The sequence below is a fragment of the Benincasa hispida genome, chromosome 9 (assembly GCF_009727055.1).
Source record: "Benincasa hispida cultivar B227 chromosome 9, ASM972705v1, whole genome shotgun sequence".
NCBI classification, from domain to species: Eukaryota; Viridiplantae; Streptophyta; class Magnoliopsida; order Cucurbitales; family Cucurbitaceae; genus Benincasa; species Benincasa hispida.
Window position 1 is genome coordinate 51,973,378 of NC_052357.1, and position 24,496 is coordinate 51,997,873.

Here is a 24,496-nt window from a genome sequence, read left to right on the forward strand (position 1 = left end):
TAAGGTTATACGTTGGTTCTCATACGTCGGTGGTCATGCGTTGGAATGAAATGTATGTGTTGATCTCATATGCAATGACCATACATTCCTGTCACAAGTTTTCTTGCGCTCTCGCCAAGTATAACAAGAATGCAAGTTTCTCGGGTGATCCAAGGTCGAACTCAGAGACTTGTAGCTAAGGGTATGCGGTGATGTGTTTCCGGCGGATAAGTAAAAGAATGATGGGGGTTATAAGCTATGAACTACTCCTACTCCTAACTAACAGATTAAGTGATGGGAATATGAATGAGAGGTAGAGACACGGAAACGGTTGACGCGTAGTAAAATGCATGGAGAAATAGATGAAAAGGCAAGGATGTCTTCACTGCAACACTAAGCTTAACCGCAAGGGCAACCCCAACCAACGCAAACTATGCGATTATGCTACACACACTTTTGTCTAATTCTAGGACGATGTATATGCAATAGTGTCGAGAAGTCTATTTCTAAGCCTCCATAATCCGCTCACGTGCTCTCACACATAAGCGAGATGACCACATACCACCATAACCTACTCAAAAGGTGCATGCGCTGTGTAGTAGCATCTTGCTTATGCGATTCAATGCGCTCTTCCGAGACTTAGATTTGGTTTTGAGACTACTCTCCCAAGTATTTCTAAATGATGAATAATGTGCTCATAAGACAAGGTAATCGCATAAACCTAGTTGACGTAAGATTATTCCTATTCCTAGTGAACACTTTCTTACATTGCTTAATGCGACCAACCACTTACCCTCCCGGGTAGTTAGTTGCTGCTGATGTTAATCATAGTCAAGCATTGCGTCCGCCTATAGACAAGCGTTGCTACAGCTTCACACTAAGCAAATAAGGTTTTCTCACAAGACTCATGCTACGCACACCTTTCGGTGGTTTGCTACATGCTTCATATCCCTAATCCACATGATTAAGTATGCGATACTCTAGCAATCTTACTCAGTGATGCAATGAAAGTAAAGTATACTAAGTAAATGAAGATGGAGATGGAATCGAAGGAAAATATAGAAATGTATTTTTTACAAAATGTATTAATTCCTTAAGCCAAAATGTAATACAATACGAGGAAAGAAGAGAAATGGAAGGACCAGCTAGAAGCAATGTCTTGCTTCCAGCAGATGTGTGTCAAGGCTGCCGGTGGTGCCATGGATGGGCGGTGGAGCAGACTCTCTCGAGCTCTAACTCCGGCGAAGGCTCCGGTCGTCACTTGGAATGGATGAAAAAGATGAAGAACTATCAAGCTATCTTCTCACGCTTTGGTCTGGATCACAAGGATCCGCCCTAAAGTAGGGAGCCTCAGGCAAAAAACCTTGGATGATCTGAAATTCTGCTCAACGGCCTCTATTTATAGAGCTTGATCACCAATAGCATTAATGGACCTGCTCTGATTCTGACATTCGCGGCGTGATGGTCTGAATCTCTACTGCTAAAGGCGTGGTAGGTGAAATGTCAACATCATCTTTTGATTTTCCTGAGGTATGTGTTCATGCTTGCAATCCACCAACCTTGCGTTCATCCCTCTATTATGGTTATCATTATGTAGCCGCAATCTCCTTGCGATGACCGTATTCGCTCGACGACCACAACTTCTCTGTGATGACCGCATTCATTTGACGATCGCAACTTCTATGCGATGGACGTATGCGATTGATGGTTGCAACATCCATGCGCTGAACATATGCATTCGCCTCTGCGATGGAGAGATTCCCCGCATGCTGTCGTCTTTACGATAGCCTAGCTTCCGCATATGCGTCCGCTTCCTGCGTTAGCTACAAAGATAGACAATTGAACGCATAATAACGCATAATAGTGGGTTAGCCGAGATGGCAAGCCTCTGCTCAAAAACGTTTTACTCATTCCCCACAACTTTGCGTTTAGCTTTTAAGAATGTGTTCGTTCAAAACAATTCAAAGCCCTCATACTTAACAGCCCTCATAATTCTAAATAGTTGTTGTAGTATCGTTTAAAACCTCAAGAGAACCGGCCGAACCGGCTTCTCTTGCTCTCGCTCAAAATCTCTCCAAGTCTGATCGTTTAGTAATGACAACCATTGTCATACAATTGGTTTGATCCTTTAGTGTTTGCTTAATTGTTTAGCAACCAACGCCTATCGTTTAACTCAACTACACAATCATATAGTGTTCACCTTCTATCGTATAGTGTCATCGTCTAGCGCCAAAGGATGCTACACGATCGCTTAGTGTAAAACACTATCGCATAGCTCCATCATTTAGCACCGCGTCTTGATCGTTTAGCGCGCACCCGAGGTAAGCGATCGCCCAGTGCTATCGCATAGCATCGACGAATCGCTCAGCTGTCGCCTATAGGTAAACGATCGTGTAAGCGATCGCTCAGCGCCATCGCATAGCTCTTCGCTGCATTGCTTAGCTCCCGATCAAAAGTAAACGATCGGTTAGCGATCGCTCAGTGCCATCGCATAGCTCTTCGCCGCATCGCTTAGCTCCCGATCAAAGGTAAACGATCGTGTAAGCGATCACTCAGCGCCATCGTATAGCTGTTCGCCTCATGGCTTAGCTCCACCCGAGCTACTATGATTGTGTAGTGCCATCAAATGAACAAAACAACACATCGTTTAGCTCCTAAGGTAAACAATCGTCTAGCGCACAAAACCTAAACAATTAATGCCCAAAGCTACACGATCGTTTAGCTTTTCCTTCATATCGTCTAACGTATGAAGCTAAACGATCATTTAGCTACTAAAGCTCAACAACGATATGAACAAAGGTTGATCGTCTGGAATCTGCAACTCGACCCCTTCGCTTGTTTCTTCGAATTACAGCTTAATTTCAACTCTAATGACTAGACTCTTGGGAAGACATTAAGGCTCACCAAGCAAGAGGAAATTACAAATTTAAATGGGAAATCAAGGAGAAATTAAAGGCCAAAACTCAGAAAACCATACCATCGTGTCGCATAGAATTTATCTACACGATCGCTTAGCTCCGCGACCAAACGATCGCTCAACACTATCGTTTAGCAAAATCAATGTATCGTCTAGTTCCCACGACTAAAACTAAATGATCTCGTAACGCATCGCTTAGCTCCCACAGGTACATGATCGTTTAGCATTTAACTTCACAATGACCAGCGCATATTACTAAACGATGACTTGAATGCACTAGGCGATGGTGTTATGCGATCACTTAGTACTATGCGATGGAGCTAAATGATTGCACTGCGATGGAACTAAACGATCGTCTAGTCCTATGCGATAGAGCTAAACGATCGTCTAGCTTCCAACAAACACTATGCGATCGTTTACTTCCTCTCAACCCAAGGCGACGACGCTAGACGATTAACTTTAGGCGTTACACGATCGACCTTAGCAGCATATTGAGGTTGGACCGAGAGCAACCGGATCGACCAGTTTACTCAAGGTTCAACCTGGTTCATCCTCAAATGGTTGTGGTTGGTCCGGTTCAGGCTTTGTTGGTCCGGTTCAGACTCGTCCAGCCCCGTTCAAGTTGTTTTGGGTTCGGTTTGGAGTGGTTCGAGCGATTCAAAGACGGTTGTGAAGCTGTTTGTAATAGTTAGCTATCTGTTTGCTTGTTTATGCCAAAATGAAAACCATAACATTTAGTATTTAATTGTTTATGCATGAGAAGTATGTGATAATTAAATAAATTCATGTATATGCATACAGTATGTCATGTAGATTTAAAACCCCACCGTCGGAAGCATATTACATGCATTAAAAGTATGTTATAAAATGTTATAATATATAGTATGCATGTTAGGGTTATGTTTAATATAATAGTTATATTAGATACCTTTGTTGTTTGTCGTGGATGTTAAGCATGTCAAAATTTTGTAAGCTGCTATAAAATTGGGTTAGACTTTTAAAATCCATAACAAAGAACAGTTGCATGCTCACTTAGGTTAACCACTTGTTTTAATAGTTAAAATAGGTCGTTAAACTTGTAAAACTATGCTTACAAACTCAACCGGTATATAATCCTGTCAAAGGCTGGGGGTATTTAAGTTGACGGACTACAGAACACCTCCTATCTGGGGATTATAAACGAATAATTGAGCGTTGGTAATCGATTTTATGAGCATTCGTGAGCGATGTGAGGTAATAAAATGGTTTATCACCTAGACATTGTAGGTTAAATCCAATTATAAGAGTTATATTTGGATAAACTACTTAGACTTAGGTTGTATGAAATTAGTCGTCTTGCCTAAGTAAAATACCCAAACATTTAGAACACTTCAGTGGGAGAATAAAAGTTATTAGCTCTCACGTCCTCAAGAGTTCACACCGTGAGATCCATGCTCGTCTTCTTGTCGATTTTACCTCGACTACTCCATACAGAAAGTGTTTGCATGGGTCAATAACAAGGTGAATGGGGGAAGTCGTTCATAGTAAGTGGGTGAAGGAAATGTGTCAACATTGTCCTACGGTCTCCTCCATTAGTTTGAACCATGAGATTCTTATGTTGCGCTTGCTATCATTTTTCATGCGGCACTATTTAGTCGTTAACCGCAGCGATCCCGATGGAGGGTTGTAACATAGAATTCGGAATAACCCAGGGTTCAGTAAAATGAATAGAGTCTTATAGTTCCGTCTTGGGTATTGTCTTCTATTTTGGAGGCATATTCATACCGCTTTGTAAGATCTGAAAATGGCAGGTCTACACTTACAAGACTTACTAAGTGTTAGTAATGATCTTGACCGAAAACGATAACTAAATGACTATCGGAATATGAGTTATTCTGGAGATAGTATTTGGTCAAGAAGTGTCTTGCTTATGTGAAGGAATTCTTGACTGCCCCACGGTAGCATTTGTTCTAAATCACTTAAGTATCGTTGCAAAAATAATGATTATGGGTACATTATCACTTTGCTAAAACTTGATTGTATTTAAAAGCAATTCACTTATAAAATTTGTTTATAATTTCATAATGACGAGTTCTATTATACAATTGTTGGCTTCGGAAAAACTGATTGGGGACAATTATATAAATTGGAAATCAAATTTGAATACAATACTCACGATAGACGATTTGAGATTTTTCTTAACGAAGGAATGTCCTCCCATTCCTAGCTCAAATACCAACCGAACTGTTCGGAAAGCGTTTGATAAATGGATCAGGGCTAATGATAAAGGCCGTGCTTATATTCTCGCCAGCCTGTCTGACGTTTTGGCGAAAAAACACGAGGGTATGAACACTGCCAAAGATATATGAAATCTCTGAGAGAGATGTTTGGACAGCCGTCCTTCACCCTGAGGCATGATGCTATCAAATACGTTTACAATAGTCGCATGAAAGAGGAGATCAATGTTCGTGAATATGTCCTGGATATGATGGTCCACTTTAATGTGGCTGAAGTGAACGGTGCTATGATGGATGAGAGAAGTCAAGTTGGCTTTATTCTAGAATCTCTTCCGAAGAGTTTTCTGCAATTTTGAATTTAAAAATTCAAATTTTGGATACAAAGAAAATATAAAATATTGTTTTCAGGATCTGCATTGTTTGAATCACAAAATTTGAAAATAGTTTTCAGAAATGACTATCAAACGTATATTCGTTGAACTCAGTGAATTTGAATACATAAAACAGAATCTAGACTGCGAGCCAAACTAACCCTTAATTTTCCTTGTTCCAAAGTTGTACCAAAGTTTTGAACCCATTCAAGTGTTTAACTTTCCCTTTAAGAAAATGTCACTTTTAGCGAGATTTATAATGTTTGGCAACTGCATAAATGAGATCGACGAAAAAGTAATTTATAATGAAATATTCCAAATCAAATTTTATGGAAAAAAAAAAGAGTATTTAATTGTGAATCTCTCTCAAATTTTTCGTATGGTTGTCACCGACAATCAGTGCCCATAGTCGATTGCCATCTACCATCAACAACCATGAACACCCGTCACTACCCATTGGAGACAATTGACCTCGCCCCACTGTCGGACACTGGGAATGTGATGGTCACTCATGGTATTCTAAATATAAATTTGAACTCGTTAGTTCATAGAGTTTAATATCCTTTATAATAATTTGGCGTTAGTAGAAGCATTTGAGGGGTGGAGCAAACCAAACAAATTGTGTATAAACACACTTTTCAGAAAATGTCACTTAACATCTGAGTGTTTTAATTTTTTGGTCCTAGTCACATTTATCAAATTTGTAAGATAAAGACGTATCACGTTTATTACTATTTCTCACATGTGTGGTCCTTTATAATGACGAGACTCACTTTTAATGTCACTTTCGTTTGGCTCTTGGAACCACATCTAGCCATGGTAGTAACAACTTGCAAAATTCTAACGACTTCACCTACTTCAATGCCCCCAACCATTCTTTCCTCGATTATCTTTTTGTTCGTATCTCTTTTTTCAATTTTAGTCATGATTAGTTTACAAGATTTAATGACAAATTTTATTTTAGACCCTCGATTCAATTGTTTTTCAAGAACGTTGAATCGAGTATGTAAGCCGTGTTGATCTCTGAAGTATCAAGAAGAATAAGGAGGCAGTATGAAGTTGTTCTTCACTCTCCAGAACCTTTGGATTTGAAATTTAGATAACAAACTTTGAGGAGACGTTTGGGGCAAGGAGTTAGATTGTATAGTCCTATATTATTATAATTGGGTTATAATAGTTTGTGCTTGTGATATAGATTATTTTAGTTTGGGTTATAATAGCATGTGTTTGAGGTGTAAATTATTTTAGTTTGAGAATGAAATAGTTCTATAGTAAAGAATAGAAAATGATAAATATAAAATAGTAAAAACAGTGACAAATAGAAGTTTTTTAAATAATGTAGACTATAACTAATTAGGGATTTTGAAATAGTATTTACTGTAATAATAGGTAGCTATTATAGTCTTAGGATAGTCCTTACTCCAAACAGATCCTAAGTGGCTAAAAAACTACTCTTTAAACATCAAGTTAGAACATGTGAATTAAAGTAGCCTTAATATTGAGGAAATTTAAACATTGAAATATCAATGAGAGATACTGTTTCTTGTTTCAAAGTTTTGAGAAACACACATATTTGGTAATTGTTCTTGCTTTTTAATTATCATCCTCTAGAAACGTTTTCTTATATTTTAGAAACAGCATCAAATTTCTTGTTCACATCTCCAAGATTCTTCCCAAACATAAATATTACCATTCTTAACTCTATGCATAATAAATATCCAAAAATAAGTAATAACATAAAATTTATTTAACACTAATGGACCACTTTTTTCTTTTTTTTTTCAGGAACAAGAAAAGAATAGTCCTTAACCAGAAACAGAATTTAGAAAAAGAAAAATTAGATCCTATAGAACTAATTACACTTTCAATAGTAAAACACAAAATTGTTCTAAACTATAGCAAAGACATGAATCGCACGTGAGTCCCTTTTATGTTAATCTTAAAATGCTCTCATCAGCATTTTTTTAATTAATTGTACTGTAGTTAACTAATAACTTCATTAATTAAATTGTAATTAATTTATCAAATTCATAATTAAAGTTCTATCAAAACTATAGCAAAACACATGGAACACATGTTTCATTTTCTACTAATCCTAAAATGTAGAGGTGTAAACGGTTCAATTCGACTCGAAAAATCAAAATTGAACCAATTAATCGGCTAATGACATGTAGGGAACCGAACGCGAACAGGATCGATGAGAGAAACCACGTTGCCCGAACCGCTCAGACCAACAGTTTGGACAGCTCGGTTCTCAGTTCACCGTGTGCACGTGCAGGAGGGGAAGAGAAATACTTCAAAAATAAAATAAAATTTTGTGTTACCCTAGTATTGAAACCACAACCTCGAATTAAGTTCCTCAAATAAAATTTTATATTTTTTCTATCATTTCCTTTCATATTCTTAACGTTAATTGAGTTCCTCTTTCTAGGTGCATATTTTGGCATTAATTTTACTTCTTAATTCAAAAATTCTCTAAATTTATATTAAAATGATCTTTTATCTTCGAATGTTGATTTGAATTTTCAAATCTCATATTATATTATTTTTTCTCAATCTAACTTTTATATTTATTTTCTATTTTTGTTAATCCTAACTAAAACATACAATGTTTAATTTGTTTTTAACATTATCTTTATTATAAAACTTCGTTTTAAACATGAAATATAAGGATTCATCTCGTTTTTTTCAATTTTTTTTATTTTTAAATTTGGAATCATCATTATCTTTAACTTAATTCCGATTTCAATATGAAATTTAGGGTTTAGTTCATAATTATTTATCTTTATCAACGGCATCAACCTGAAGGAAAAGATCGAAACACCATCTGGTAGATTTTAAAAGAAGTTTGTCTTTGAATCTTTTATGCGTGTGTTTTTTGGGGTTTGAAAGGTTGTATATTGAAGTTTTTCTTCAAAAGAATAATTAGAGCACCATTAACGACAATCTCACTCTCAGATTGTGGATTCTTCTTCTGAAGTTTCTTAATATCGATAAAGTATCTTGATAATCGAAAAATTGAGAGCTTTTGAATTTGTTTTGTGATTAGCATGGGGTAATGGAGGGACACAAACAGATGAAAGTGGGATATATTGGATACCTCTATTGTCGTCAATCTATGGAGTAACTTTTATATTTGATAATACATAATAATCGGCCGATGGTGAGCTTAGCCACCAAGATAATCGATCGATGGAGAGCTTAGGAAAAATGTGCATATAGTAGCTTGATAATACATAATAATCAGTCGATGGTGAGCTTAGCCACCTTGATAATCGATCGATGGAGAACTTAGGAAAAATATGCATATAGTAGCTTGATAGTCGATCATTGAATTTGAAAGAGTTTGGAGCCATTTTTTAATTATCTTGGGAGTGGAAAAATATTGGTTATTTCTTCAAAGTACGAAATGATTGAAAAAAACATTTTTATTTTGGAGGAGATGAATGCTAAGTTTCAAATCTGAAAATTGGACTCTATTGTAACACTTTAAAGATATGTTAGGTGATTTTAATTACAATGCATTTAAGAATCTATCTTAATAAGGTATTAACATCTTTTTTGCATGAGTAGTGGTAATTTTGGCTTTTATAAATTCATAGCTATTTATTTTTAAATTCGTTTTGCCATTTTTACCAGAAGAAAGTTGGTTTGCTATTTTCTCAAAATGAAAGTTTAAATTTGTTATTTGTCTTGTCAAATCCATTAAGAAAAATAAAACATAAATGTTATCAATCGAAAATAAGATTCTTAAAAAGCCTTGTTTTTCCTCATGTTTCTGCTTTGAGGCAAACAGACTTGTCCAAAAGTCCAGTGAGTGAAATCAACATCTTAAGCCCATAGTTCCAAAATCAAAGTGAAGTCCTCTACATCTCAAGTTCCCTTTGGAAGTTCCTAGAACCATGAGAAGAAGGGCCCATAAATAACTAAAATCCAGCAAGAAATACCATCTGCAAAGAGTACACCTCTTCATCTATTTTGGTAGCAAGGTCTTTCTGAGGAATTAAAATCCCTAGCACATATATTATTCAATGAGAGCAGTTGACATAACTTAGCTTAGTTCCTTGGAAAATTCAGAATAGCTTTCATGTTTTTAAGAAAGGGATTCTTCTTTGAAACCCCAATTTCAATGAATTTAGGATGAAATCACCTGGGTTCGATAGAGTAATGTAATGTAGGTTTAAGAGCTAGCATTGTCTTTAATATTCTTGTTTGATCCCTCTGGGGATTGGGCTGATAAAATGCCTATAATGATACCATGACACTTGTTAAACTTGAAGGGGATGGGGGAAAACCCTAAGCCTCACCGAGATTTTTCCACTCCTCTTAAACACTTTCTCATTCCTCTGGAATACAAACTTGAATGAAATTATCAGCATCAAAAGTGTACTTTTCCCCAATTCGGATGAATCTACAACCAAGCCATTGCAAATATAGATTGAATAAATGATTATCAAAGGCCTTGAAAGTGCATCACTGTCAAAGAAGTGCGGCTTATTGGTCTATATCTATGAGATGCAAGTAGGCAGCGTTATGAGATATCAAAATTTTACTATTAATAGACTTGAAAATGCATCACTGATCAGTTCAGTTCAAGACATTTTTAATAGGACATAGCATAAAAATACTTTCTTTGAAGGTATTGATTACAAAGACAAATCTAAAATGGTTTGCCAATTACCCGCGACATCCTGATGATGGGAACACCTCTGAAGCCTCAATGAAAACCAAACATATCCCCCACTGGATGAATTGACTGACGGACACTAAATTAAATTTGAGGCTTATCATCCAGCTGACTTCTCATGCAACAAAACATATTCTCGACTGCAAAAATTATATAAATAAATAAAAATGAATGCGGCAAAAATATTCAGAGTGCATCAAGAACAAACGATCAAAGAAAATAAAATTTAGCAGTATTTTTCTTTTTTTGTGTTTTAGTTTTGTATAAGAAATTATTTCATTGATTGATGAAACATCCAAAGGTATATAAAAGAGGCCCCTATCCAATACAATAAGAATCTTCTCCATTAAGGATCAAATGTCATTTCCCGTCATTGTTGTTAACAATTGAGCTCGATTATTTTAGAACCAAAAAGGAGATTGTTTAACAAGTTAATAATAAATTAGTAATTTAAGTACGATGTCGTGTAAGTAAATAACATAGTTTCAATAAGAAGTTGCATGCCAAGAACTGTCCGTCAGAAACATCAAAAGGTTCGAAGTTGGCGGGGTGTGTTAGTTGGTGATCTCCCTTCTTCCTATCTTGGTTTACCCCTTGGCTATAATCCTAAGTCTGTTGGTTTTTTGGACACAAGATAAAGTGCGAAGTAGGTTAGCCTCTCGGAAAAAGGATTCTTTTCGAAAGCAGGGCGTCTTATTTTAATTAGATCTGTGTTGAGTGGAATCACTATCTACTTTTTCTTCCTCTTTAAAGCTCCGTGCAAAGTATGTCAGAGCTTAGAGAAGTAGATGCGTGATTTTCCCTGAGAAGGGATTGACGAAGGTAAAGGGAAAGGTTCACATTTGATAAGATGGGAGGTTATTGGGAGGTCCGTTGATGTGGGTGGGTTAGAGCTTGGGAATCTAAGAATTTACAACAAATCTTTGTTAGCTAAATGGCTTTGGCATTTCATCTCTGAACCAAGATCCCTCGTAAGATTATTATTAGTAAATATGGTCCCCACCCTTTTGAGTGGCTATCTAAAGGGGTTAAGGGCGTTCATCAGAACTTGTGAAAGATTATCTCGAATGAGCTCCCTACTTTTGTTCAATTTCTTTGTTGTGTGGTGGGGAGGGGAGAGATACTCATTTTTGGGAAGACAACTAGGTGGGGAGAGGCCTCTATGTTCCTTGTTCCCCCATTTGTATCATTTGTCTGATCTCAAAAACCAATTTATTGTTAATATTCTTGTGTGGCCTAGGAGCTCGTATTCCTTCTCTTTCGGGCTCCGTCGTGCTCTTTCCAATAGGAAAACAACAAAGGTGGTCGATCTTCTTTCCTTACTTGAGGGTCACCTTTCTAGGCGTGGAGAAGTGATGTGAGGTTCTAGAATCCTGATCCTTTGGAGTTCTAGTGCAAATCTTCCTTTCGTAATTTAATTGATCCTTCTCCCCTGGGTTTGTTTTTTTTTTTTTTTTATGGTGTTGTAAAGGATTAAGATTCCTAGGAAAGTGAAGTTCTTTAATTGCCAAGTTCTTTACGGTCGTGCTAACACGATGGATTGGCTGAAGAAGAAGATGCCCTCGCTTGTGGGTCCTTTCTATTGCATTCTTTGTAGGAAGGTAGAGGAAGACCTTGACCATATTCTTGGGTGTTGTGAGTTTTCCAGCTCGGTTTGGGACTTTTTTTCAGACGTTCGGTGCTATAGGGGCTCAACACAGAGATGCGGGTGCATTGCTTGAGGAATCCCTTCTCAACCCACCCAATTGGGAGAAGAGTCATTTCCTTTTACTTGCGGAGTGCTATTTTGTGGTTGGTGTGGGATGAGTGAAACAATAGGGTTTTTAGGGGTGTGGAGACTTTGGTGAGATTTGGTCCCTTGTGTGTTATCATGTTTCTTTTCTTTGTGGGTTTCGAATTTGAAGGCTTTTTGCAATTATTATATAGGCGTCATTTTGCATAGTTGGAGTCCCTTTTTATGGAGGATTCTCCCCCTTTTCATGGATTGTTTATTCGTTGCCCTTGTATTCTTACATTTTGTTCTCAGTGAAAGTGGTTCTTTTTCATAAACATCAAAACGCTGTCCAGTCTATCTAAATTACCAATGGAAGCAGAAAAACCATATACTAGAACATCTTTAATACTACTTCCAATAATGAATCTAGAACACAAAATGAAAGTTCAAGATATTGACTAATATCTTACCTACTATTGCCAAATCTCACTGTGTCTTTTTCAAAAAGTTCATAGTAACGTTGAGGTTCAATTGCAGCGTCCTGCAAATTCAAAGAAATTATAAAAGAAATCATGGAGTGAATCAACCATCAAAGTCATGAAGCACAAAAAATGAATGAAGAAGTGTTGCTTACGTTGATATAAGTCTTATTTGTGCTTCCTAGATCCATTAAATAAGGCCTACCATTACAAAAGTAAAAATAATAAGAATAACATAAAAGTAATCTGAGATTGGAATATTTCCCGTCACGTTGGTCATGGCATATTCTTACCTTACTTGCTTTGACAATGTACCATCAGATTGCTCCTTTTCTACTTGCCTACAAGATAATAAAACAAAATTGAGTTTAGAGAGGGGGGATGATTACATGCTATTCCATCTACATGAAGGGACAAAGAACTGCTAACAACAGATCCACCTAAACTGGATGACAGCATGTTGCTTGCTGCAGGACGGATGATCAGTAGGTATGTCTGCCACTCTTCTTTCTCTCCCAAATAGGTAGCAGCTTTGACGATGTATATAAAGAGGCTCTAAAATTCATTCTGATAAGTTAACATAGTTTCAACATTGTATATGCAGAAAGCATTCTGACGTTAAAATCAAGAGCTCAAACATAAAACAAATAACTAATTTTCCATTATTGATTGTGTACATGTTCCTTCTAATGGAGACTCGTTAATAACTTCCAAACTCTTCCAAGGTGTGACCTCGAGCCATGGATAAAACATTTCAAAACTTTTGCATCCACTGGAGTATAGAAAACACGGAGGCCTTGGTTTCGGTGATCCAAAAAACCAAAATGTGGCTCCGTTGGCAAAATGAGGTTGGAGGTTTATGCATGAGAAAGAAGCTCTTTGGTCTAAGGTAGTAAAAAGTATTCGTGGTAGTGATTCATTTGAATGGCACATGGCTGGAAAAGAAGGGTTGTCTTAGAAGTCCTTGGATACTATTTCCCGAGTTTGACAAAAAGTTGCATCTTTTAAACTTGGTAATGGCATTAAAATTTCTTTTAGGCATCACAACTGGTTGAGTTCTTTGTTTCCAAAATTTTATATAGAATTACCTTGTCTCCTAAAAGTTCAGTTTTTCAACATTGGAATTCAACTACTTTATCATGGTCAATTACTCTCAAAAGATTACTAAAAGATGATGAAATTCAAGATTTTCAAAATCTTTTACTTTTATTAGAAGGTAAAAGGATAGTTGATGGGCAAGATTGTAGGTCTTGGTCTTTAGATGTTTCAGGTGCTTTTTCGGTGAAATCATTATTCAAGCATTTAAATTCATCTTCACCAATAGACAGTCTGTTGTACAAAAACTTATGAAAATCAAGCTGTCCAAGGAGAATAAATCTTATAATTTGGGTAATGATTTATGGTTCTCTCAATTGCTCACAAAATCTTCAAAGGAAGCTGCCAAACCATTATCTTTTGCCCTCAATCTGCCCCCGTGTGTGCAGAATTCTGAAGACAGCCAGCATATCTTCTTTGAATGTCATTACTCTTTGGAATTATGGAGGAAATTGTTTGCAACATTTAATCTTCATTGGGTTTTCAGCAATGTTTTCAAGGACATGTAGCTCAGCTTATCATCGGTCCTTTTTTAAAAGCTCACTCGCTTTAGTTATGGATTAATGCAATTGAAGCAGTTTTGACAGGAATTTGGTTTGAGAGAAATCAGCGTATCTATCAAGGAAAGTCTCTTCAATGGTTTGACCATTATGAGATTGCAAGAGTTAAAGCTTCTTCTTGGTGTTCACTTTCCAAGAATTTTTTGGATTATTCTATTCAAGATATTTGTCTTAATTAGAATGCTTTCATTCATTCTATGTAATGGTATTTTTAAACATATGGTTTTCTATTATATTTGAAATGTTCGTTTTGGGGTATGATGAGGATGCTATGGGCATGTCAACCTAGTTGAGATAGCCAAGTGCATCTGATGATCCCTATTTCCTATTTTTAGTAGTTTCTTGTAATTCCAGCATTAGTCTCTTTTCACTTCATCAATGAAAAGTGGTGTTTCCTTTTTAAAAAAAAAACAAGGAATCATTTCTTATAATAATTTCTACCTTTTATTTGGTTTTCTTCTAAATATTCACACAATTTTAATTTTACTCTAATGTCACAAAAGATAAAAAATAAAATAAAACCAGAGAGCAAAAGAAAATAACATTTTCAGACAATAATCCCCCTGTACTGTCGACCTCGACTTTAAAGTAAACTAACGCAAACTGCTGATTACAAATAATAAATAAAAACCTCCAGTTCACACAAATAAAAGAATCCTCACGTCTCATCGTACCTTTATTCAATGAAATATTTTGAGAATCAATCAACCATTTAAATTTTCATTTCCCTTATGGACTATTAGGCCAACCCATGGTGGAAAATATATCAGCAATTAAAGTGAGTGAGTTACAAGGGTAACAAATTACATATATTTTACTAAGTAGAAGGAAGAAGACAATAATATATATGCTTTCCATTGACAAAAGTATTGGACTCACATATGTTAGACCACAAATAGGACTTTGCTGCATGCCCCATCACAAAATGTGGATTACTGTAAGACCTCCAATACTACATACATATAAGAGGAGGGGCAGAAAAGAGAAAACACACGGGAATATAGGAAGAGAGGAAGGGGCGGAAAAGAGAAAACACGCGGGAATATAGGAAGAGAGGAATTACATGAAGTTGGTTAGAAGTGGGGACCCTGAGAGGAGCTTAAAAAAAGGATGACGTGAGGATCAGAGGTCAGGTTATTTTTAGAGTAAAGGTTGCAGGTCCTTTTGGCAGGAGAAAATTCCAACTCTCTCAAATGCGTTGGGATTCCTTGATTTCTTAGTATCTTGTCTCAATTGTCATCATACTCGTTATTTTCTCCATCTGAGTATACATTTCCGTTTTGGTGAAACACGGCAAATAGTCCTTTTATCTAGTGATATCAATATAAGCTCAGAGTGATATTTACTCTGTTTCTTCTATACACACACACATATATGTCTTGTTGGGTTTTACTAAGTGCAGGAGTAGATACCTAACATATCGGTATCAGAGCCATCAATCTTGGGGCATACAAGAAAAATGACTCAAAAACAACTTGAAGAGAAATTGGAGGCGATGGAGAAGGAATTGAATGGGTTGAAGGATATGATCTCCAACCTTTGTAAAAGCATTGAGAAACTTACTGAGGAGGTACGAGAGAATACTTCAACTAAGAAGAATGAAGAATCGATGCTATCTGAGGGATCGCAGCTGAAAATGAAGGGAAAGATGTATGAAGAGGGGGAATCAACTCAGAATGCCGGGAATGGAGGATCGAATAAAAACAAATATAAGAAACTTGAGATGCCGATTTTTGCGAGGGAAAATCCAGAATTGTGGGTCTATCGAGCAGAACATTTTTTCGAAATTCATGAGCTAAGCGATGATGAAAAATTGAAGGTAGCCGTGGTGAGTTTTGCTTCGAACAAAGTTGATTAGTTCCACTAGAGCCATACTCGAAAGCCGATAAACACATGAGAAGATCTGAAGAAGAGAATGTTTGAGCATTTCAGACCAACCATGGAAGGCAACTCGGGAGCAAGGTTGATTAAGATCAAACGGGATGGGTCATATGCAGACTATGTCAAGAAATTTGTATCATATTCAGCTCCGCTTCCTGACATGGTGGAGGGTATGCTGGTGGATGCGTTCTAGAACGGCCTTGAACCGTCGATCCAAGCGGAAGTTATCAACTGTCATCCGGTGGGCTTGGAGGGTTGTATAAAGGAGGCCCAATTGGTAAACGACAGGAATATGGCTCTGAAAATGGCCTTGGGCGAGTTAGGCATTGTTGAGCCGGGCAAGGGAGAGGCCCAGAATGGAAATAAAACCCAAGGTAAGTATACGGCGAGGGTGAACCCTAAGGAGACTAAAATCGGTGCGATGAAGTAGGTTACGATTCCAATCAAAGGAAATTACATGAAGAAGGACCAATTGGTGAAGCGCTATCCAATAGTGAGTACCGTGAAAGATTGGACAAGGGTATGTGTTTCCAATGCAATGACAAATATTCGCAAGGACACCGTTGCAAGTTTAGCAAAAATCGTGGAAAACGGGGAAGAGAGGGACAATGAAGGTGAAACCGAAGAACCGAAGTAAATCCCGAGCTGAGTGTTGGAGATAGATGAAAGTGTGGAGGTTTCATTACGATCGCTACTTGGACTTCTAAGAAGGGGACGATGAAATTAAAAGGGACAGCAAAAGGCAGAGAGGTGATAGTATTGATCGATTGCAGGGTAACCCATAATTTTATTCATCAAAAAATCGTCAAGGAGCTACAGTTGCCATTGACAAAAACCACTCGATATGGGGTGCTGGTTGGAAATGGGGAGGAAGTCAATGGTAAAGGCATTTGCCAAGCGGTGGTGATCAATTTACCGGATCTAATAGTTACAGTTGATTTCTTGCCAATCGATCTGGGTTGCATGGATGTGGTTCTAGGGATGCAGTGGCTTTATACCACGGGATTTATGAGGGCGCATTGGCCATCACTGACCATGTCTTTTCCCATGGGAGATACTCGGGTGGCATTGAGGGGGCCCCGCATTGACCACAGCTGATGTCTTCTCCCATGGAAGAAAGCAATCGAGGACAAGCACTATCAGCTCATTCACAAGCATTGACTTCGCTGACACATCCCTTGTCCTTGGTCAGTGATGTCTTTTCCCATGGAAGAAAGCAATCGATTTCTCGCTTCGAGGTTTGGGTTAGGAGCAATATTATCATGGAATTCGAAACCCCAAGCATTGTCAGCTCATTCACAAGCAAAGTCCATTTATGAAAGGGCATTAATGGCGATGGTGCTATCGATGCAAAAATGGAGACACTATTTGCTAGGCAATAAATTCACAATACTTTCAGATCGAAAAGCTGTGAAATTCTTGATCGAACAAAGGGAAGCACAGCCCCAATATCGGAGATGGCTTACTAAATTGCTTGGATATGATTACGAGATAATATATCACTTTGGCCTTCAAAATAAGATTGTTGATGCCTTGTCCCGCATAACACCTTCTGCTGAAATTTATACCATGTCTGTGTCAGCATTATTAGATGTCGAGATAGTTCTCAAAGAAGTCAAAAATGATGTTGATCTTCAAAAAATTATAGCGATATTGAAAATAGACCAGAGGGAAAACCAAAGTATAAATTGCACCAAGGAAAACTACTTCATAAAGGAAGGTTAGTCTTATCCGGGACATTGTCTTTAATTCCAGCCATTCTTCACACTTTCCAGGACTCCATTTTGGGAGGACACTCGGAATTCCTATGAACTTATAAGCAACTGACAAGGGAACTCTATTGGCAAGGGATGAAATCCGATGTAAAGAAATATGTAGAGTTGTGAAACATGTCAGAGAAGTAAAACAAAAGCTTTACATCCAGCAGGGCTATTGCAACCTTTGCCAATCCTGACCAAATCCGGGAAGACTTATCAATGGATTTCATCGAGGAGTTGCTTAGGACAGCAGGCGTCGATGTTATCATGGTCGTTGTCGACCGACTAAGCAAATATGCTCATTTTATATCACTTCATCACCCTTTCTCCGCCAAACAGGTGGCAGAATTATTCGTGCAGGAGGTGGTTCGCCATAATGGCATTCCAAAGTCCATCATTTCCAATTGGGATAAAAAAAATTTGAGCCATTTTTGGAAAAAATTGTTTGCAATGTGGGGAACAAAGTTGAAAAGAAGCACTGTTTTTCATCCTCAAACTAATGAGCAAACAGAGCCTGTAAACCGTTGTCTCGAGACATTTTTATGTTTTTGTAATGAACAACCGTTGCATTGGAGTAAATAGCTACTGTGGGCAGAACTTTGGTAAATACCACGTTCCATTCTTTAATCAAGACCACTCCATATCAGATTGTCTTTGGCAGAATACTGCCTCCCATTATTTCTTATGGAGAAAAGAAAACAACTAATGATGCAGTGGAGCAACAACTCATGTACCATGATCTGGCTTTAAACGCATTGAAGGAGCATCTAGTGATAGCTCAAAATAGAATGAAGAAACAAGTTGATCAACATAGACGGGAACTGATCTTTAAGGTGGGAGATGAGGTTTTTTTGAAGTTTCGTCCATATAGACAACGTTCCTTGGCCAGCAAAAAATGTGAGAAGCTTGCCCCCAAGTTCTATGGTCCCTATAAGATAACAGAGAGGATTGGAGAGGTGGGTTACAAATTGGATCTTCCTCCTGAAGCTGCTATTCATAATATATTTCATATTTCTCAACTCAAGAAGAAAGTAGGACAGTGGGTTCAAATTCAACATCATCCCCCTATTCTAATGGAAGAATTCGAGCTCCAAGTAATGCCTGAAACCATTTTAGGAGTGTGCTGGAATAGTGAATTGACAACCAACGAATGGTTAGTCAAATGGACAAGGTGTATTTTGAGCGGGAGGGTATTGTAAGACCTCCAATATTACATACAGATAAGAGGAGGGGCAGAAAAGAGAAAACACACGGGAATATGGGAAGGGAGGAATTACATTAAGTTTGTTAGAAGTGGGACCACGAGAGGAGCTTAAAAAATGAATGACGTGAGGAGCAGAGGTCAGGTTATTTTTAGAGTAAAGGCTACAGGTCCTTTTGGCAGGAGAGAATTCCAACTCTCTCGAATGTGTTGGGTTTCCATGATTTCTTAGTATCTTTTCTGAATTGTCATCGTACTTGTTAATTGTCTCCATTTAAGTATACATTTCCGTTTTGGTGAAATACTGCAGATAGTCCTTTTATCTAGTGATATCAATATAAGCTCAGAGTGATATTTACTCTGTTTCTTCTATATATATATATGTGTGTCTTGTTGGGTTTTACTGAGTGTAGGAGTAGATACCTAACAATCACCCACTACCCATTAACACCAAAAGATGAAACCACATGTGGAAGTATGCAATGAAGACAAATAGACTGCATAAATCAAAAGGCCCTACCATTCAGCACTTCTCCAGCTTTAAAAACATAAAGCCGCCATCTTACATCAGGTTTTCTAGCATCTGGAGGTTCATTAAACAGCAACGTAATACCTAACAAATGAAAGCTTCTTGAGAAATCTGTCTCAACACAAAGCATCATACAGGAAAGAAATTTCTATGGGACTAAGTGCATAAGTGTCCCAACAACATTACTTTAAGAAGAATAAAGATATTCAAGTATCTCACCTCTAACTCTATTAGTTTCTGCTGCAAGCTTTCCTGAAAGCTCAAAAGAAGGTTTGTCCTGCAAACCAAAATAGAAAACAAAACAAAACTTACCCTACTACTGATAAACAAACAATTCAAAAAAATAAAATAAAATTGCAAACTGAAGGCAGTTTCCAGAGGAAATTTCAAAGAGATGTGATGACATTCACATGGGCAGGTAAAGGACAAAGATATATAAGATAAGAACGCTGACAAAAAATTACATGCTGTCCCCTAAAACATCTTATCATCAAGAGCCTAGCAAGCCAAGGCTAAAACACACCTTCTGCTTAGCTTCTAAAGCTTGCTCGGCAGCCTTCATCTTTGCCACTGAATCATCGTCATCACTCCTGCTCATGCAAATAATCAGAACCTAATGAGAAGCTGCGAGGCAATAGATATAGATGATTCTCAGTACAACCGAGGGAATCTAAGATAGCCAAGCAAATCTGATGTTAAAAGTTTGGTCCTCTTCATCAACTATTAGAACAGAATTTCATTATAATTTCAATTTTTCTTTATATATTCAGTAATTTGACTGAACTGGATACTAGGCCAAGTTCCCAGGCTTCCCAATAGTCAATAACATCTAATAGATCCAGACAATAGTATGAGATGTATGGTACATTAAGACATGGGAGTTGCGATGGAAAATTAGTGAAGCATCAACCTTTTGGTCAACAATATTTTGGCTAGTTAAGTACTAAAAAAGAAGCGATCAAGACTACAAAAACATTATATATTATAAGTCATAACATTCGTACATCGAAAAAAGCAACATATCTTTCCAATTCTGAAGCATGTCATAACAATATTCTTGCTTAATTGGAGGATTTCCTATCCAGAGAAATTATGCTTACGTTACAAAACCAAATTTTTATTTGCTTATGAATAAAAGGTTGCAAAAGCAGCTCACCGGCTTTCAGCTCTTCTTGAATTTCTCCCCTGGAAAGTTAGATGACAATTAGGTGCTGTGCTCCATATAAATTTTAAAGCAAAGATAACTGCTACTACATAAAATTAAAAAAAGGAGAAAAAACAAACAAACAAACAAAAATGCTAACTACTTAAAACACCTTATGAAGAATTAAGCTTTGTTCAACAAAGATGGGCAAAAGAAGAAATGCATCACCAAGCTAAATATTACATGCTGTGAGGAAATTGTCAAAAATAACACTATCAAGTTTTTACTTTTTAAAACTAGCACGCTTTTTTAAAACTCATTAAACTAGTTTTTCTTGGTCCATCTCAGGCAAGATCGGCCACCAAAATTTAGTTTAAAAATTAACTTTTTTTAAATTGTTTTGAGCCTTCTCGGTGAAATCTCGGACAATATTAACACCGAGATTCTACTAATTTTTTCAAATATTATATAATCTTTCCAAATCTTATATCTTTTCAAATTTTCTCCAAATTCAATTATTTTTACCGAATCTTATATCAAAATTTTACATAATTTTTCAAATCTTTACCCTAATTTTTGTTTCCACAATTATATGAATTTTCAAATAATTTACCAATTATCATTTTTCAGATGGATCTCAAATACGCTGTGATTTTTAAATTTTGTAAAAGATAAAATTTTGCAAATAAAAATTAAGATTTGGGAAAATATAAAGAATCTCAGTGTTAATCTGTCCGAGACTTCACAGAGAACGCCCAAATATATAGAATCTTTGTGTTAATTTTGCCCGAGATACACCAAGATTCTTTATATCTCCCAAGTCTTACTCAATTTTTGGCAAAATTTGATCTTTGGGCTGAAAGATTGGAAAATTCAGGTAAGATTTGATATAAAAGTTGGAAAGATTACATAACATTTAGAAAAATTGATAAAATCTCAGTGTTTACTACCTAAGAATTCGCCGAGAAAGCACAAAACAATTGATAAGTTAGAAAAAGTAAAATTTTTATGTAAATCTCGGTGGTCGATCTTAGGCAAGATGGACCAAGAAAAACTATTGTAACGAGTTTTCAAAAAATGTGCTAGTTTTAAGAGATGAAAACTTGAGGAGGCAATTTCTGACAATTTCCCCATGCTCTGCTAGGAGGATACATTTGCTTTAGTACCAAAATTAATGCATTGAAATTTACAAGAGGAAAAAAGGAAAAACGTGCTCATTTTACAATTATAATAGAATTGCACATTTTAGATAAACAGATACTTAAGATATCAGATTCTGAGTAGTAGAAATCACCAGACACCTCATCATGATTTTTGGCATCAGAGCCTGGTTGGGGCGATGGGGATCTATGGCGGCTCCTATGGTGGCGTTCTGATGGAGAGGAAGAATTCCCATGTCTTGACCTGGAAGATTTTCCATCCTTAACATCCTGTCTAGAACTCCTCTCCTTTCTCTCTCCCCCTAATTCCCTATCAGAAACTTTTTCCCGATGAGCTTCTTTATCACTACCCCTGCCACGGTTCCTTTCATGATCTCTATCACTTGATTTCTCCGAAGCTTTTTCAGCAGCTCTCCTCAACCTTTTTGACCTTGGAGAAGGAGACCGAGTTCGTGGAGAACTTGACCTCCCATGCTTTGGAGATTTAGCACGACTATAATGCTTGTCTCTTGCTGGAGAACTGCCATTATGGGAGCTCCTGTGGCGAGTAGGTGATCTTCCTCTGCGGGATGGACTCCTTCTAGGAGAAGATCGCCGCACCCTAACTGGAGATTCTGAATCATCCGAAACATTTCGTCCCATTTGTTTGTCTGAAAGACAACATCATCATGCCAGTTATAGACCAAATCTTGTTCAAGGAAGGTCATAATAACACTGAGAATATCAGTCTAATCTAGAAGTAAGTTTATTGTAAAATACACATAATCCACAAATTCAAAAGTTCTTCGGGAACAAACAAGTAGTAAATTTATTAGCTATACGTTACAGGCAACGATAACCTGAAAGCGAGAGCTAGAAGCTCCAACTCACCTAAATCAACAGATAAACTGAAAACAAGCTCATTCGAGATTCAGTCAACTGATTCACGGAAGATGGTTTTTTAACCAGTATTTTCCGAATTCTAAAGAAGAAAAAAATGTGATTTACGAGTCGCGTAAACAAAAATTTTCCCCCAATTAGCATTACCAAAGCAAATTTTCACTAGCGTGCAACTAAATCCATACAAAAAGACACCCTCAAATTCGTGCCTACATGATCGCAAGACTTCCAACACCCCCATTCCTCTATGGAACAACATTTTTCGATTCTAGAGTCAATGGCTTTCCATTTTCCCAGAAAAGAACGGAGCAGTCGGCTTACCGGCTCAATGGCGTAGAGAAATGAGAGTGAGAGTGAAGCAGGAGAAATGGGCGGTTGAAGGTTCTGTGCTCCACGCTAGGGCTTGGGTTCGTCAGAGCAGAATTTTCCGTCTTGAGAAGAAAATCAGAACTGTGAGGGTTTAGGCAGACAATTTGGGGGTTTTCCTTTTCGGAGCTCAGCTGATGTGACGAGTAATATTTCTAGCAACCAGTTGAAAGACGACACGTCGGAATACTGTTGTTCGGCCTGCAAACTTGGGCTTCTACCACTTTCTTCATTTGGGCCGCAGTTCACAGATCGTCCGTGCAATGGTCGGCGGATACCAGCCGGCCGATGGGTCTCACGTATAAAATGAGTCTATTGGATAAATTATCAAGAAAATTCCTTATTATTCAAGAAGTTTTTCGGTGATAATTTTGGATAATTAGATCTTATACTTTGTCCAAGATTTTTATCTTTTACATTGATCAAGTACAAATGGAAGCTATTGGATTCTTCACATCTATTGAAGCCGATTTGCTTGATGACTATGTTTTTTTTTCTATAAATAGGTGGAGATCCATGGTTGTCAAGCCATCCCAAAATCTATAACAAGTGAGTGAGATAAAATAGGAAGAGTTTCTTTTTATAAGAGAGCTTGCCTATGTTTAGAGATTTTCTACGTAAAATAACTCTATGTTATTCTCTCCTTTCTTCTTCATTATTATTATTTTCCATCTACTTTAATTGTGATCTTACTCTATTCGATCACAAACATTAGAAATTAGAGACTAAATACATATAACATCCAACTTCATGAACTAAATTTATAATTTTATCTAAAATTAGAATCAAATGATTAGCAATGACACCTCATTAAAGGTTAGAAACGGAGAGTTTTTTGCAAAAAGATATGCATATGGTTGAATAATTTTAAACTCATGTTTACATATATCTATATTGCATGGAATAATTGATATGATTGAACAATTTTCAAACTATGATGTATGGATAATTAAGGTCTCATTTGGTAACTAATTTATTTTTTGTTTTTGTTTTTGAAAATTAAGCATATAGACACTATTTCCACCTTCAAATTTCTTCCTTAGTTATCTATTTTTCACCAATAGTTTAAGAAAAGCCAAACTTTGATAACTAAAAAAGTAATTTTCAAAAAGTTGTTTTTGGAATTTAGAATTTGGCTAAGAATTCAACCATTATATTTAAGAAAGATGCAAGAAATGTGGATAAAACATGCTTAATTTTTAGAAATAAAAACCAAAAACTAAATGGTTACCAACCGATACTTAAATAACTTAATATGAAATTTTATTTTATTTCAGTTTAAGTAGTTTAAGAATTTTTCATGAGAAATTAATTATTTAAAAGAGGATTCATAAGTGTACATGTGATAGAGAATCTAAAAACATAAATTAAAAAGGGATTCAACAGAATGAATATAGAATTATGTTTCATGTTTTCACATGTATGTTTGGTAGTAGACTCAAAAGTTGGATTCTATTTTAAAAATTATTTTAAATTTGTTTAATACTATATGTATAAACCATAAAACTATATATAATTAACTCAATTTATGAACATGTTTGTTAAAAAATTGTGTATAACT

At 36.7% G+C, this 24,496-nt stretch overlaps 1 protein-coding gene across 1 annotated transcript; it reads right to left on the reverse strand.

Moving 5' to 3' along the window:
• Positions 1-10,017: 10,017 nt before the first annotated feature.
• LOC120085588 (FHA domain-containing protein DDL) lies at positions 10,018-23,071 on the reverse strand. Its single transcript, XM_039041644.1, has 11 exons — positions 22,891-23,071; positions 21,832-22,340; positions 20,543-20,571; positions 19,910-19,976; positions 19,606-19,663; positions 19,378-19,470; positions 12,804-12,918; positions 12,657-12,704; positions 12,519-12,564; positions 12,355-12,425; positions 10,018-10,310 (listed from the first exon to the last, which is right to left on the reverse strand). Exons 2-11 carry the CDS (start codon positions 22,330-22,332, stop codon positions 10,271-10,273), a joined length of 1,068 nt encoding a protein of 355 aa, XP_038897572.1. The 5' UTR covers positions 22,333-22,340; positions 22,891-23,071; the 3' UTR covers positions 10,018-10,270.
• Positions 23,072-24,496: the final 1,425 nt, after the last annotated feature.

Bases quoted from the DNA above. Each gene is read 5' to 3' on its own strand.
- LOC120085588 (XM_039041644.1), bottom strand. From the start codon at position 22,332: ATGGGACGAAATGTTTCGGATGATTCAGAATCTCCAGTTAGGGTGCGG. The intron at 19,977-20,542 runs GTGAGCTGCTTT...TTGCATGAGCAG, and splicing joins TCAAGAAGAGCTGAAAGCCG to GAGTGATGACGATGATTCAG. The intron at 19,471-19,605 runs GTGAGATACTTG...TTCATTTGTTAG, and splicing joins AGAAACTAATAGAGTTAGAG to GTATTACGTTGCTGTTTAAT.